This window comes from Podarcis filfolensis, assembly GCF_964270895.1.
Source record: "Podarcis filfolensis genome assembly, chromosome: 6".
Taxonomy (NCBI): Eukaryota; Metazoa; Chordata; class Lepidosauria; order Squamata; family Lacertidae; genus Podarcis; species Podarcis filfolensis.
Window position 1 is genome coordinate 53,450,499 of NC_139609.1, and position 16,068 is coordinate 53,466,566.

General features: G+C 43.2%; 1 protein-coding gene across 4 annotated transcripts in view; it reads left to right on the forward strand.

The window, feature by feature from the left end:
- Positions 1-854: 854 nt before the first annotated feature.
- The window catches only part of BRPF3 (bromodomain and PHD finger containing 3), a 34,677-nt gene continuing 19,463 nt past the window's right edge, over positions 855-16,068 (forward strand). For 2 of the 4 annotated variants that reach the window (XM_083617908.1, XM_083617910.1), the window contains exons 1-3: positions 855-2,735; positions 12,720-14,087; positions 14,744-14,900. In XM_083617908.1, the coding sequence (XP_083474034.1) occupies positions 12,739-14,087; positions 14,744-14,900 (1,506 nt within the window). In that variant the 5' untranslated portion in view covers positions 855-2,735; positions 12,720-12,738. Of the gene's footprint in view, positions 2,736-3,385; positions 3,605-12,719; positions 14,088-14,743; positions 14,901-16,068 lie in introns of those variants that run through there. The other 2 variants (XM_083617911.1, XM_083617909.1) reach the window with 2 other exon arrangements.

Here is a 16,068-nt window from a genome sequence, read left to right on the forward strand (position 1 = left end):
TTTTTTTTAAATGATTTTTTTGGGGGGTGGGGAAGGATTGTTCTTTTTGAATCTGCAGCTTGTTGTAGTATGAGTGGGACCACCATGCAGCCAGATTATAGGCATATAATCTGCCTACGACAGCTCTAGTTCTAATATTATTTTGCCTTCTAAAAATCCCATTTGCCAACATCCATGATATAAGAGGGATTTTACCAGAGACACCAACAAACTCAACCCCAGCTTGATTTCACTGCAGTAGTGGTCAGTAAAGCAAGCACGGGTGGGACTCTGTCGCTTTTCAGGCATCCAGACACCACAGGCCACTGCAACTTACCATGAAGGGGACAAGTGAGGTGCAGAGTTTCTTATCCCCACTACCCCGGTAACAGCCAGTGTGACTTGCAGTATTGGAAAGTGACTTGTCCCCTTCATTCTACCCCACCCCATACTGCCGACAGAAGGAACCCTGCATTTTAGTATCACATCCCATAGCAACAGAAGTGCAGTAGAGGGGAGTGAAGGGTAGACAGTGGCAGTGACAGCAGGAGCGTGGGAAGGCTTGCAAAGCCCATATACACTGATCCTTTCAATCTCAGGCATCCGAGGTTAGACATCCAAGGTGTGATTATTACTAACTGAAAACGTATTGCTAACTGAAAACCTTTGTGAAATAGGACACTGCGGTCAGTATGGTACAGTACAGTATACAGCAGCCACCAGTATGGAAGTACGGTAATTTCAATCTCAGATATCAGAAGTGCTAGTTGATTTACATGCATCATTTACGGCATGTAGATGCTAGGCGTACATGTAGGTATACACCATTCAAACATTCTCCATAAACAAAATGAAACTTTTTAATATGAGGTGCCTGACAACTACAGTTCTGAAGTCGGTATAGCTTGCTAGCATTAGAGAATAAGAGTTCTTCAACTGTGTATCTGGAAAGGTCAGTCCCAGGATCCTCCATCAGTGACTTCAGTGTATTTGCCAGGTGCCTTGCTGTAGGTGGTTGTAACTCAGTGACAACTAAAGTTGTGCAAACCCAATAGTATGCCTATTGTTCTTTACCCTTAACTAGGGTAGGATTTGGAATATAAATATGCCATCTTGGCATAAAGAACAAAAATACACGTCTTTATCTGGCTGTCCTCATACACAGTATGAAAGCGTCACCTATCAGATTACTCAATTTTATACACTAGGGAGAGGTTATAACCCTTAATCTGCTTTCATGCAGTAAATGGTATTACTTTCTCTCCTCTTTACTGTCTTGAAATAATAAAGCGGAGCACCCCATTAAGCTGGTAACATTGACAACCAAGTTTTCCTCATAATGCAGGGACACCCCCTTGGAATAAGATTATTTGAAGGATTACAAAATATTTCATAGTTACATATACTCAGCTGGATACACCACAGAGAGAATAAGACTGGGTGTTTGTACAAAGCCATTTCTCCTACTCTTAGTTAAGCACTTTAGTATGAAACTAGAAACGGGCTGTTACCTGAAAAACATAGCATGTCATGAACCTGCATCACAAGGACTGTACTTCTAATACTGTCCCAACTTTTTGTATGGCATCACTTTACTCAAATTTGTTATGTGGTAGCACACAGTTGTAATTTGTGAATTGTTTGCTGCAGCAAAGGAAGACAAAGGTCTCTGCATGTGTGCAATCTATGAAATGAAATAAACCAGCAGCTAAAACAGAAAACCTGTATTTGGAATGTACTATGTGCGTACAAATATTTTCTTGGCCAGGGTTTCAACCTGAGTCTTCAACAGCAGTGGTACAGTCCGGACATAGTCTCACCACCTCATGTGCTTTTTGGAACTAGGCCTACTTTAGAACTGCTTCACACAAGAGGACAGCGACTCTGTAACAGGAACCTGCGAAAACACCATGCGATACTCAAACACTTGTCACTTGCTGGCCAGGTTCCCAAAGCCTGCAGCAACTATACACGTGTTAAAAGCTCAACATGCAGCAGTGGGATTCATCTATGCATGCCTACCGGGAAGTGACTTCCTGTAGGAATTTGATCATGGGTGGAAAAAGCCCTTAGGACTCTGCACCAGGAGGAACCCATGGAGCCTATGAGCTCGGCCGACGGGGGCACCTCTTGCCCATGCCCCCCAGCCTGCTGATCGGTCCCCGAAGTGCTCCCCACAGGGGCCTCCCCCAGGGTCGCCCCCACCCCTAATGCAACCTAGCGAGCCTAGGAGTAGCAATCCCCGAAGCTCTGCCCGCCACAGCGGGAAGGCGAGTGGCGACGGCGCTCATTAGCCTATCTCGGTGCCCCCCCAACCCCGCTCCTGACCGCTGTCGCCGGGCCTTCACGCTGTGTGTCCAGGGAGGAAAACGCAAGGGGGGGGCGGTCCCTGACCGGGGGGGAGAGAGAAAGAGCGGAGCGCGGTAGCAGCCCCCTCCCTCGCCGCCTCCTTCCCTCCCCCCCTTCTCCCTCTCTCCATCGCTTGGCCGGGCTGCGCTCCTGTCGCCGCCGCCACCGCCTCCATCTTGCCTTCCCTCGCTCCCTTCCCCCCACCCCGCAACAGGAGCCGGAGCCGCGACGGAGGAGCTGAAGCGAGCGGGCGGCGGGTCCGAGGCAGGTCGGGAGCCGCGGCTATGAGGGGGAGGCGCTGAGGGGAAGCGCGCCGAGCCGACATCTTGTCTCCCCCCCCCCGCCTCCCCGACGGCGTGAGCCCGTCCGTCCCGCAGAAGACCCGGCGCCGCCACGGAGGAGGACAGGCAAGTAGACCGAAGGACGCGCCCGCCCTCGCCACCACTGCCGCCCGCTTGCTTGCAGACCCGTTCCTCCCTCCCTCCCTCCGCGGCGCCCCCAGGGTCGCGGGAAGGTGACCGGACTAGGCGGTGAGGGGGTGGCGGGACTGAGGAGGCCTCGCGCCTCCGAGCTGCGGAGCGGGGCTTTCTCCACAGCGCTTTATACCGAGGCTGAGAAGGGAGAGAGAGTGGGTGAGAACGCGGGGGGGAGAGAGAGGGAAACCGATGCCCGCCATCTTGTTCGCCCTCATAACCGGGACACCATTAGCCACGCCCACCTTCCCCTTCTTCATTGGCTCAGGCAGGGACACGTCGCTCTTGCCCGCGCGCTGTGTGCTGCTACTGGCCGCGGTGCAGGAAGATGGACAGCGATCGTATCCAATGGAAGGATGATTACAGCTGTTTCCTTTCCCTGCCGTGTAATTAGTCGAGGGATTTCCCCCCTCGGAGGGGCTTGTAGATGTTGGCAAATTTATATTCAACATTTCCCACCCCCCCCCACCCGCCGCCTGCGACTTTAATCTTGCTGTGGATGGAAGGAGGGCCGCTAGCATCTGGCAGAGCGAGATTGCTGCGCGCTCTGTCACGTGGAAAGGGCCTGGATTCTGACACAGCCCAGGCTGCCCCGTCCCCCAGGGAAAGGGTTTCTGCTGTGAGGCCTGGTGTGTTTTTGTTTCCCTGTGCACACTGAAGAGTCACCTGAGAGAGTGTGCATGTGGACTCAAACCTCCTTCAGCGGTCTGCTGCTAGAACCCTTCAGTTGCATGGACCACCCTTCTCAAAAAGGCCAAAACACAGTTCAAAGGCAGATTAAAATGTTGTCTGCTCCTGAGAGGGTTAGTGAGAGATGTTTTATTAGTTTATACAGATTGCATGTGATCCATAGACTAGGAGCAAGAAAGTTGTTCACTTGGAACGTATTCTAGCCTTTAAGTTCATAGTGGCAACAGGGTCGTTTTCCCTGAGGCATGAGATGCAACTCTTGAACAGGGGCCTCCTCCACTGAAGGATAGAGTTTGTTCACCTTAATGCAAGACAATCCCTTCATTGGCTGTACTTTTCCATTGCTTAGGCTGCTGCTGCTGAAGTGGGAGAAGAGCACAGTACAACAAAGTGCATTTCCCTCTATTATTTTATTTTTTGTCTACTGTAGGGTGTCCCTGCCCAAGAACTGACTTCTCAGTCAGCCTGTTTAAAGTCTTAATCCAAGCCAAACTGATAACTACCTATCCTTTCCCAAAATCTATTCAGCAAACAGTTGGGTTTCTTGAGCAACTGAACATTCTGGGTTATCATACCAGCTTAGCTGTCAGAAGCACAAACTAATATAGATAATGGTGCAATAATCTGTTGAATATAATGATGCTAGTTAAATCTCACCCATCAACATGTGGCCAGAGCTTTGGCATAGTTTTCATTGGATCATGTGTGATGAATTCTTTGTCTTTAATTCAGCATATGCATGCTAGGAATAAGGAATAATGGCATGTGGGAAGAGAGGAATTCAGTGTTTTATGAATTGGGGGAAGATTATTGTATTACTGAAACTAGAAAAGACTAACTTGAAGACAAATAGCAAAAGAAATTTGGCAAGGTTTCAGCATAAAAATGACATGCATTGTTGTTTAGGGACATTTAGAGATGGTGGCTAGCATTCACAGAAACATGGGTTCCATCTATTTACACTTTAAGCAGTATCATAGCACTTTCATGGCTTCCTCCCAAGAATCCTGATGCTAAGTGTTCTTAGCCTCATGGAGCTACAGTTCCCAGAGTTCCCTCAGAAGATGGGTTTATTGTTAAACCACTCTGCAAACTGTAGCTCTGTGAGTAGAATAGGGGTCTCCTAACAACTCTCAGCACCCTTAACAAACTACGGTTCCCAGGATACTTGAGGGGAGCCATGACTGCTTAAAGTGGCATGATGCCGCTTAAAGTGGCATGATACAATTCAAAGTGTTGGTGCTGACCTTTAAAGCCCTAAATAGCCTCGGTCCTGTATACCTTAAGGAGCGTCTCCACCCCCATCATTCATCCCGGACACTGAGATCCAGCACCGAGGGCCTTTTGGCGGTTCCCTCATTGCGAGAAGTGAGGTTACAGGGAACCAGACAGAGGGCCTTCTCGGTAGTGGCGCCCGCCCTGTGGAACGCCCTCCCTTCAGATGTGAAGGAAATAAGCAGCTATCTTCTTTTTAAAAGACATCTGAAGGCAGCCCTGTTTAGGGAAGTTTTTAATATTTAATGCTGTATTGTTTCTAACACTTGATTGGAAGCCACCCAGAGTGGCTGGGGAAACTCAGCCAGATGGGCGGGGTATAAATAATTATTATTATCATCATTATCATTATACTGCTTTAAATGTATAGTGAGGAGGGGCCTTGGTGAAAGTGTTAAAGGAGTCTAGTCTCTTGATAAGTGGCAAATATTAGCAATAGGCAAGGGTGAAGTCTTGAAAATTGTGGAGGAAAGGTAAAGCTGTTTTAGGAAGGTGAGATGTTGGATGTACCTTGTGAAGGAAGACACTGCTAGAGTATCATAGAGCGACAGGGGTGCCAATTTGAACAAAATATTGGGGGGGGGCAAGCCCTGCCCCACATAATCGATCACATGACACAGCACACATGCACCATTTGAATGGCCATACTCATCAACCTTAGGAGGACCAGCCCCCTCAATTTTGGGGTGTGTGTGTGTGTGCTGAAGGGACCTCAGCCCCTAGGAGTTGGCTCCTGTGCAGAGGAATTTGTATTAAGTCCACAAAGTTTATTGCTATAATGTGGCCTTGTAAGAAGAGTGGCATAGCATCAGAGGAGAGAGGTGCAAGAAAGAAAATGAAACGATAAAGGGTCTGAAAACCATGCCTTATGAGGAACGGTTGATGAAAATGGGTATGTTTAGGCTGGTAAGAAGAGACTGAGAAGATGATAGCCATCTTCAAATATCTAAAGGGCTGTCACAAGGAGGATGGAGCAAGCTTGTTTTCTCCTGCTCCAGAGGCTGGGACCCAAACCAATGGATTTAAGTTACAAGAAAGTAGATCCAACAAAATATTGAGAAAAAATTCCTGACAGTAAGAGCTGTTCAATGAGAGGTGGTGGGCTCCCCTTCCTTGCAGGTTTTTAAGCAGAGGTTGACTTGCCATCTGTCATGTGTGATCTAGTAGAGCTTCCTGTATTGCAGATGCTTGGACTAAATGACCCTTGCAGCCCCTTCCAAATCTACAATTCTATGATTCTATGAAATAATTGGTTTATGGTTGTAAATCAGTGGGGGTGGGGGGAATCCAGCAAGTGCTGATTTAGCATAAGGGTTGAATAATTTGAATACTGAAAAGCAAGGGAATGTAAAATAAAGTGGTTTCTGTCTTCTGTAACCAGCTGGCATCTATAGTGTTTTAACATGAGAATAGAAAATATGTCTTCATAGGCAATCCACTAAGCTAAATTTTGCATTGCGGAGGAGGTACTTTTACAACACAACTGCCTTCTTACAAATATGCAAGTGGAACATAATGGAAGCAGAACATTGTGGAATAATACTATGACTTGAGAATCATAGGACATAGTAATAATTTTATTATTTATACCCCTCCCATCTGGCTGGGTTTCCCCAGCCACTCTGGGTGGCTCACAGCGTATCTAAAAACATAATAAAAACAACAAACATAAAAAAATCTCCTGATACAGGGCTGCCTTCTGCTCTGCCATTTTAAAGCTGTGCCAATAGAAATAGCACTGGTGCAGTTTCACACCAGCATACAGTGGTACCTCGCAAGACGAATGCCTCGGAAGATGAAAAACTCGCAAGACGAAAGAGTTTTTCGTTTTTTGAGTTGCTTCGCAAGACGATTTTCCCTATGGGCTTGCTTCGCAAGATGAAAACGTCTTGCGAGTTTGTTTCCTTTTTTCTTAAAACCGCTCAAAGAGGTGCAGTTGCGACTGACCGTGCTTCGCAAGACGAAAAACCTCGCAAGACGAAAAGACTCACGGAACGAATTAATTTCGTCTTGCGAGGCACCACTGTACTTGAACTGCCAGCAGAACTTTACCAGTGGATTCACCAAAATGGGCCAAGGTTGCAAGAAGCCCAGAATAAAATTTGAAATATTAAGTGATACAAAGGAAAGAGGCGGATTTGCCCTGCCAGACCTTAAACTTTACTATGAATCAGCAGCATTCTGCTGGTTGAAAGACTGGCTGCTTCTTGAGAACACGGACATTTTGGACCTAGAAGGTTTTAACAACGTTTTTGGGTGGCATGCATATTTGTGGTACGACAAGGTTAAAGCACATAAAGCATTTAAAAACCATATTGTCAGGAAAGCATTGTTCAATGTCTGGTTAAGATGCAAAGACTTACTGGAAAATAAAACCCCAAGGTGGTTGTCACCAATGGAAGCGAAGGCTGAGAAAAAGCTCAATATGGAGGCCAAATGGCCGAAATATTGGGAAATATTGGAACAAGAAGGAGATAAATTGAAATTGCAGAGTTTTGAGAAATTAAAAGATAAAGTGCGAGACTGGCTTCATTATTATCAAATAAGAGAGGCTTACAATTTGGACAAAAAAATTGGCTTCCAGGTGGAAAAATCAAAATTGGAAAAAAGAATTGTTAGATCCCAAAACTAAGATACTTTCAAGAATGTATAACTTGCTGTTAAAATGGAATACGCAGGATGAAACGGTTAAATCTGCTATGATTAAATGGGCACAAGATATTGGTCATAACATTATGTTTGCTGACTGGGAACAGTTGTGGACCACCGGTATGAAATTTACGGCATGTAATGCCTTAAGAGAGAATATTATGAAAATGATATACAGGTGGTACATGACACCAGTCAAGCTTGCAAAAATATATCATTTGCCCGATAACAAATGTTGGAAATGTAAAGAAAATGAAGGCACATTCTTTCACCTTTGGTGGACGTGCCCAAAGATTAAGGCTTTCTGGGAGATGATCTATAATGAAATGAAAAAGGTATTTAAATATACCTTCCTGAAGAAACCAGAGGCCTTTCTCCTGGGCATAGTCAGCATACAATTCTTCATGTATGCAACAACAGCAGCAAGAATACTCAATGCAAAGTATTGGAAGACACAAGATTTACCCACCCTGGAAGAGTGGCAGATGAAGGTGATGGACTATATGGAATTAGCGGAAATGACTGGCAGAATCCGAGACCTGGGAGAAGAGTTGGTGGAAGAAGATTGGAAGAAATTTAAAGACTATCTGCAGAAACACTGTAAAATTAATGAATGTTAAAAATGATGTTGGATTGAAAATAAGTGGCATTAGCAACAAAGTTAATGAGAATATGCAAAAATGAATTGATAGTGGATGAAAATATAGAGTTATAATATGTTAAGATATAGAGTTAAGATAAACGAAAGAGGGTAAGGATTTGCTGATTTGATTATTTAAATGGGAATACAGAAAGGGGAGGTGTGAGGAGGTCAAGGAAACAAGCTTATGAGTTTAAAGATACAAAAAATGGATTTGTTTTTAATTCCTTTTTTATCTATCTGTTTTTTGTGTTTTGTATTTTTTTTATCTTTTTCTTTTCCTACGGTTTTTTTTTGCATTCTCTAAACCTATGTTTTTGTAAAATTTCAATAAATATTTAAAAAAACAACAACAAAATGGGCCAAGGTTGAGTGCATGACAGAAGAGAATCAGATATACACAAAATGCTATGCTGCTAACTCCAACACACTGTTCTAATGTTACACTGATGTCTGAAGTGGTGTAAGTAAAAAACACTAATTGAACCCCAAAATCATTGGCTACCCGCCCTGTCTCCTCTGCCATGGTGGAGCATAGTATTCAAACAAACTTTGTTGCTAAATCACAGTTGTATAGAAACAGTATATAAATCCCTGGGAGGGAGAGTATAACTCAGATGATAAGGGGTGCACTATGGGACTATGTCTCTGCCATGCTACTAATTGATTTAATGTGCCTAGTTTTGCCTTTCAAAGTAATAGTTTCAGGGGGCCCTGAGCAGGATTGGGAACATGTCATCTGGAGAAGGAGAGTTTAATTATCCCCTCCTCCCTCCACTTTTATGGTCCTGATTAAAATCACCCACAAATGTACTGTTAGCCCTAATAGGGAAATGTCCCCCTGAGGCTAATAGCAGCTTTGGGGGTGGAAATTTTTATCTTGACCATTGGGAGATGAATGATTCCCCCCCTCCCATTCTAGCTTGCTGCAGTCGCACTTCTGCTTATGTGTGTTTCTGTAGATGTTACTTTGAAAGGCAAAACCATATGCTAAGTCCACTCGGAACAGACAGGGGGGAGCTTTGGATATAGGAAGCACTGAGAAATGAAATGTTTCACAAAAAGGGGCAATTAAAGCAAGCTATTTAAGGGGCAATTAGCAGGCCCTTTATAACTTGCTTCCCAGCTGGGATCAACAGGAAGCAATAAAACTAGCAGAAACAACAAGCAATAAACTTTGAACTGAAGTTGTCAGGGACCTTTGTTTTAAATAGAACTTAATTGTGATGGAACATAGGAGAATTTGGTTATGGGGAAGGCCATTGCTTGGTAATATAGTGCTATATGCAAGCTCTGTATGGACACTCTGCTTTAATTCCTTTTCCAGCTAATTAGAGGAAACTGTGCACCTAAGGGCTCTAGGGTGAAAGCAGCCCTGAAAAGCAACATGGACTGGGACCTTATTTTCCTTTCACAGATTCCTCATCCCCATTTCCTCCCTTCCCACTCTCTTTCCCTTCCTATTGTCCCTCAAAAAACTCCACATAGACTTGATTTTTTAAGGAAACTTTCTCCAGGAAACTATCATTGGCCTTCCCTGCTCAAAAAACAATGCTCAGAGTCCTTCACATCCGTCCATCCCATATAAATGGAATGCTTGCTCCATCCCCTGGAGAAAATACTGATTTCTCAAAACACATTTCTTTAAAAGGGAAGATGGGATACATGCATTAGTCAATATTAATACATCATGATGTTGACTGATGCATATATTCCATCTTCCCCTTTTCATATGCTAATGCACTTTTTCAATCTAAAATTGGTTCTGCGCAGTATGAAAAAATCTACTGACATAATAATAATAATAATAATAATAATAATATGACTATTATTAACTTGTTGATCACTTGTTACCTGAAGATCTTCAAGCAACTTAAAATACATTTAAAACAAATACATATACTATAACAACAGAGCAAAACAGCCCACATAACAACCACAAGGAGCTTTGATGGCACACTACTTTATATTTATATAATAATTATTTTAATTTTATATTTATATAATAAATGTTTATATTTTTATTTCTATAGAGCAGTGCAGGTCATGTGTACACTACACAACTGAACCAGTGGGCTAGAAGCAGTTTGTGGAGTAGCCACATTGACTATTATAATTTGTTTCAATGTTCTTCTATATGTTTGTTTATTTAAAAGTTATTTTTCCAGCCACCTGTCAGTAAACTATCAGAGTCAAACACCGAGAACTTCTTTCTCTTTCTACATGAACTGATTCATTCTCATTAGCATTTTCAAAAGATGATATATGTAGCATTATTTCTCCCACTAATGTAGCATTGCTCTGTGTTTAAAAGTATTAGGCTCGAACATAAGACTCCAATATTCAAATACAGTATATGCTCAGCTATGAAGCTTACTGGGTAGCCCTAAGCAAGTCACTACCACTTATTCCACAGGTCACCAACATTCAGGGATCAGGGGAGGCATTGGGAGTTTTGAGAAAGTGCAATGCACTAGTCAATAAGTGGCTGCCTTGGGCGGGATATAACAATAAGTGACTGTTGTGACGCATAGCTTAACAAAAAGTAGCTGCCACATTTAAAGGAGCGGAAGACACAGGACCACGAAATGGTATTGGCATGGCTACCATTGGCCCCCCATCAATGGAAAAGGCCACCTACATCAGCCACCACTGTAGTTACAGAGATAACCTCTTTGTACCTTTTCTCTGTTCAGAACAGAAGACATGGACAATATCCCTTCCTTGCATCCAATGAAATCTGGGCATGATTAAGAGTGCTTATTCATTGGAGGAAAGGACCAAACAAATCAAACAGAAACTGAGCAGGAAGCGCAACAGTCTCTCTTTTCCCCAGGTTTAAACTTGTTTTAAAGTTGCTTCATCCATGAAGTAGCCTCTCTGACTTAAGTTACATCATCTCAGAATAAGTAGTTTTAGAATTCTCATCCTTCTCAAATGATAGCCTTTGGAAAAAATGTAGCAGATGCAGTCTGAAGGCTCGTATTTTGTAACCAAAGGGGAATTGTAGATTCTCAATTATGTCTTTAAGAATACATGTTTATCTTAAAACAAGTATTGTTACTTTGTTCTATGCCACTAAGACTATACAATAGGTATGGATTGCAATTGTTGGACTTCCATGTTTGGAAAACTGCCATTTGTTAAATTTATTCCTGGCATACAGTTACACAGAGGGCCTAGGAGAAAGGGCCTGGCTTTTTCTCCTTTCTTTAAATGCATTTTTATTGAATGTTTCAAAAATAATTACACAATAGGAATAAATGTAAAACATTGTCACAGTTTAAGAAGAATATGTCAATGTAGGAAATATAAAGTTGGCCACTGAAGGGCATGCATTATAATAGTTATTGGGTTGGGGGGGGGCAGGTAAAAGAATCACGCCAAAAAGAAAATTGGGTGATGGGAGGGCAAAAGGTTTTGTCTTTTGTGTTTGCACACATAATACATGTTTGCCTTTTCAAACATTTCCCTCAACTGCAAGTTAAATTCTGTTCAAGAGTGCAATTCCAAATCAATGGTTGGTTTGTACACACTTCATACCTCACAATCATGTGCCCCCTCCCTCCATGATGTGACTGCAAGGAAACTATGGAAGCTTTTGATTCCATTTCAGGTTAACATTATGCAGTGACCAATTTCCCTCACTAGAGCTACAGTTGCCAGTGTTTCCTGGGGAGAGGGGCCGCTGGATACACCACTCTGGGAATTGTAGCTCTGTGAGGGGAATAGGGCTCTCCTAACACCCATCGGCACCCTTAACATGCTTCACTTCCCAGGATTCTCAGAGGGAAAGCCATGCCTTTTTAAAGTGGTATGATACAGCTTTAAATGTAAAGTGCAGATGGAGCAGAATGGCTTACAGCAAATTAGGTATCCACTAATTTAAAGTTTCACACACCCAAAAGTGCACTAAGAGATAAGGCCCCAGCCCAAATTTATCTTTTTAGTTTGCATTCATGTGCTGCTTTGCATTCTGTGTTTCAGAATTTTAGTTCATTAGAAGAGACAGGCTGATATTTAGCTCCTTTATTTTACTTCTTTGCTTGGGTTTGTGTTTCCAAATTAAATTCTTCTTTTGATCCATTTCTTCATTTTCAACTTCCCTGTCTGTTGTTGTATTTTCTTTGCTTCCAGGTTCTCTTCTACAAGTCTTCTGTGTCTAGCCATCCTAGCTGCTTGCTTATGATATCTTTGTCTTGTTGGTTCTGTGAATGACTCCTATAAAGCTAAAACATTCTAAGACACTTTAGTAGAAAGAGGAAAAGAATCTAAGATTCATATTCAGGATAGCCTAATGTTTAGGGCTAACTATTTCTTAAAGAATTTGTACTTGGTTAAATTTTGTTTTTTAACAGAGCAACCAATTTTCAGTTTAAATACTTTTCAGAATGAACGTTACCTAAGTTACCTCAGGATAGGTGCCTTTTTGAGAAACAAGTGTGAGATAAGCCAAATCTGTCTACCACTCATTGTTAAAAGGCTTTGTTTTCTTTTTTTTTTATTCCCACAAAGTAGTTGCCAAATAAACAGGTATGCTCTTATTTCTCAGCCCTGTTAGTTAAAATTAACTTTAACCAATTAATCAGTTGAAGTTAGACCTTGTTGCCCTGATATTTATGCTGCTCATGTTTATGCTATTTTTCCTTTGGACTATTCTGCAGGGTTTTTTGAGTTGCTGCTATGAGGAAACCTCGGAGGAGGTCCCGACAGACCTTAGAAGGGAGACGTTCTCCTTCACCATATAGCTTGAAATGCTCACCCACGCGAGAGACTCTGACCTATGCCCAGGCCCAGCGGATAGTTGAAGTTGATATTGATGGGCGTCTCCATCGCATCAGCATTTATGATCCTCTAAAGATCATCACAGAGGATGAGCTGACTGCCCAGGACATCACAGAATGCAACAGTAACAAAGAAAACAGTGAGCAGCCACTGTTTCCTTCAAAATCAAAGAAAACTCAGTGTAAAGGCAAAAAAAGGGAGACATGCACAAAACACGCTCCTGGGACATCTTTCCACCTACCACAGCCCAGCTTTCGGATGATTGATTCCTTGAGCCAACCAGATGCTCCAGCCCTGCCTTCAGCATACTATCAGTACATTGAGAAGCCACCTGAAGATGTTGATGCTGAAGTGGAGTATGATATGGATGAGGAAGATTTGGCGTGGCTTGACATGATCAATGAGAAAAGGAAGAATGATGGTTATGGGTCAGTTTCTGCTGAGACTTTTGAATTGCTAGTAGATCGGTTGGAGAAGGAGTCATACCTGGAGAGCCGCAACAATGGGGCCCAACAGACTCTAATAGATGAAGATGCCGTTTGCTGTGTTTGCATGGATGATGAATGCCATAACAGCAACGTCATTTTGTTTTGTGACATTTGTAACTTGGCTGTGCACCAAGAATGCTATGGAGTGCCCTACATCCCTGAGGGGCAATGGCTTTGTCGCTGCTGCCTACAGTCCCCTTCCCGCCCAGTTGATTGTGTTTTGTGCCCAAACAAGGGTGGAGCCTTCAAGCAGACCAGTGATGGTCGCTGGGCCCATGTTGTTTGTGCCATCTGGATCCCAGAAGTCTGTTTTGCAAACACTGTGTTTCTGGAGCCCATTGAGGGGATAGAAAATATTCCACCAGCTCGCTGGAAGCTCACTTGCTACATCTGCAAGCAGAAGGGCATGGGAGCAGCCATCCAGTGTCACAAGGTGAACTGCTACACAGCCTTCCATGTCACTTGTGCCCAGAGGGCTGGTCTCTTCATGAAGATTGAGCCCATGAGGGAGACCAGCCTCAATGGCACAACATTTACTGTGCGCAAGACTGCTTATTGCGAGGCACATTCCCCTCCTGGCACAGTGAAGAAAGGGCGCACAACTACTGTTCACAAGGGAGAGGAGGATGTTTCAAGGAATGAGGCAGTAGATGGGGGCACTCCCAAGAGCAAGAACAAAGTGAAATTGAAGCAGAAGGTAAAGAAGGAAGCCTGTTCTTCTGCCCCTTTGCTGATGGTTGCACAGATCCCTTCATACCGGTGAGTGGTGAAACCGTTCTGGCTTTTGTTTTCATGTTGATTAGTGAACTAGCCCAGCATTTTTCTCCTGTTTTCCAATTGGGTGGCATCTTTTATGCCCTGCGGCTGTTTCAGCAAATGCTTTGTTTAATTACATTAGGAAATGAAGTGCAGGCACATCGTTGAAGGTGGAAAACGAAGAAAATTTGCAATTTATGGTCTGAGTTTAGGCTTATCCCATTGACTTCAATGGGATTGTGACAGTTTAACTCTGAGCAGAATTGTAACCTCTATCTACAGTTGTGTTTGTTGCCTAGTGTTTATATTAGTAATGCGTTTAAATGATTATATGAAAGTGGCTGAAGTAATCACTTGTGCTAAACCTCTGAATTAATTTGGTCCATTTGAGCTAAGCTGATGGCTTGGTGTTGCCCATTTTGCTGTTGCTATTGCTTAAATGGAGCTGTAGAGCTGTTTCTTACAGAGCAGCAATTTCACAGTTGAAAAGCCGCTGTTGAACTTGAGTTACTTATATAATTCCTAACATGTAATGTGATGTTAGAAAATTAGGCACTGTTTTGCTAAAGCGGGGGTTTCCATGTGTTACACTGGTCTTCCAGAATCTGAAGTTGGGTTTAATATGTGATGAAATCGCTTGATGCTTTTGTTTTCCCTAGACTGAATAAAATCTGCAGTGGTCTCGCCTTCCAGAGAAAGAATCAGTTTATGCAGCGACTGCACAACTACTGGCTTTTAAAGCGTCAGTCAAGAAATGGTGTTCCTCTTATACGGCGTCTGCACTCTCATCTACAGTCCCAAAGAAATGCAGAACAGGTATGATTGTGGCATCATTGACATTTTACTGAACCCTGAAATACCATGAGAGAATAGTGTTACAGGAACTAATTAGGGAAGCTTCTGGGATACATGGATGGAAAATGTCCTTGGATGGAGTAGCTACTGCTAGCTAAAAAATGTAGGAGGGTAGTTTATTTTGGGAATTTCTTATGAAGTATAGAAATGGAATTTCAAAATCTTCCTTTAGTAGAGTTGTCCATGAATAATAACTATTGTGATTGTAATAGAGGTTTTGCAGCATGCAATTTTTGTATTATTCCACATAGCGTAAAGCCAAGCCACCCAAGATCTATGCCTCGCTCCTGAAAATTCTCTTAACAGTTCCTTCCTTTGAAACCACATCCCATTGTTTTTTATCTTGTAGATGGTTATCAGTGGATTTTATCCACATTGTTTTCCCCGCCCTGTTTAAAACACTACATCTGTCTTTACCTTAGAAACAATCAGCACTGTGGAGACCACTTTTCCTTAGTTGTCAGGGCCAAAGACTGTACCCACTGATTTACTGTTTGCGGTCTAGTCCTTTTGAGCTAGGTATACACTTTACTATTTTCTTTATGCAGAATTGGTACTTGACATTTGCTGTGCCCCATAACCTTCTTTGAGTGACTTTGCTAGAGAGCTGCAGCGGTGTGTGAGGTTGTGGGGGGAGGCAGAGCAGCAGTGATGCCCTCCTGGTGGTGGTGCCACTGTGTTCACTGGGACAAAGATGGGGTGGGGGCAAGGTTGAGGGAGCACTCTCTTGGCATCATCATTGTTGTGTATGTGTGTCTGCACCAGAGAGATGATTCTGCCATCAACCTGTAGCTCTCCACCCCACGAGTCCTGGTGAACACAGTCCTGGTGAGCACAATGCTGCCACCACCAGGAGGGCGTCACTTCTATTCAGTGCCTCCTGTGCCACTGATGACGCTGTTCAATCCTTTGTCAAAAGGCCAAAAGCAATGGAGCCTTGCTGTCGGTTATTCCACAGGTATGAAGTAGCAACACATATCTGAGAAGTTAAAGAATGTCAGTGGGCATGGTTAAAACATTTCCAGAACATACTCAGAACGTTGGCTGGACTTCTTTAGATAGTCAATCTATGCTTAGGACTCATAAGGTGCTTAGATTCTATGATCTAGTTAACTGTACTAGAAACTGT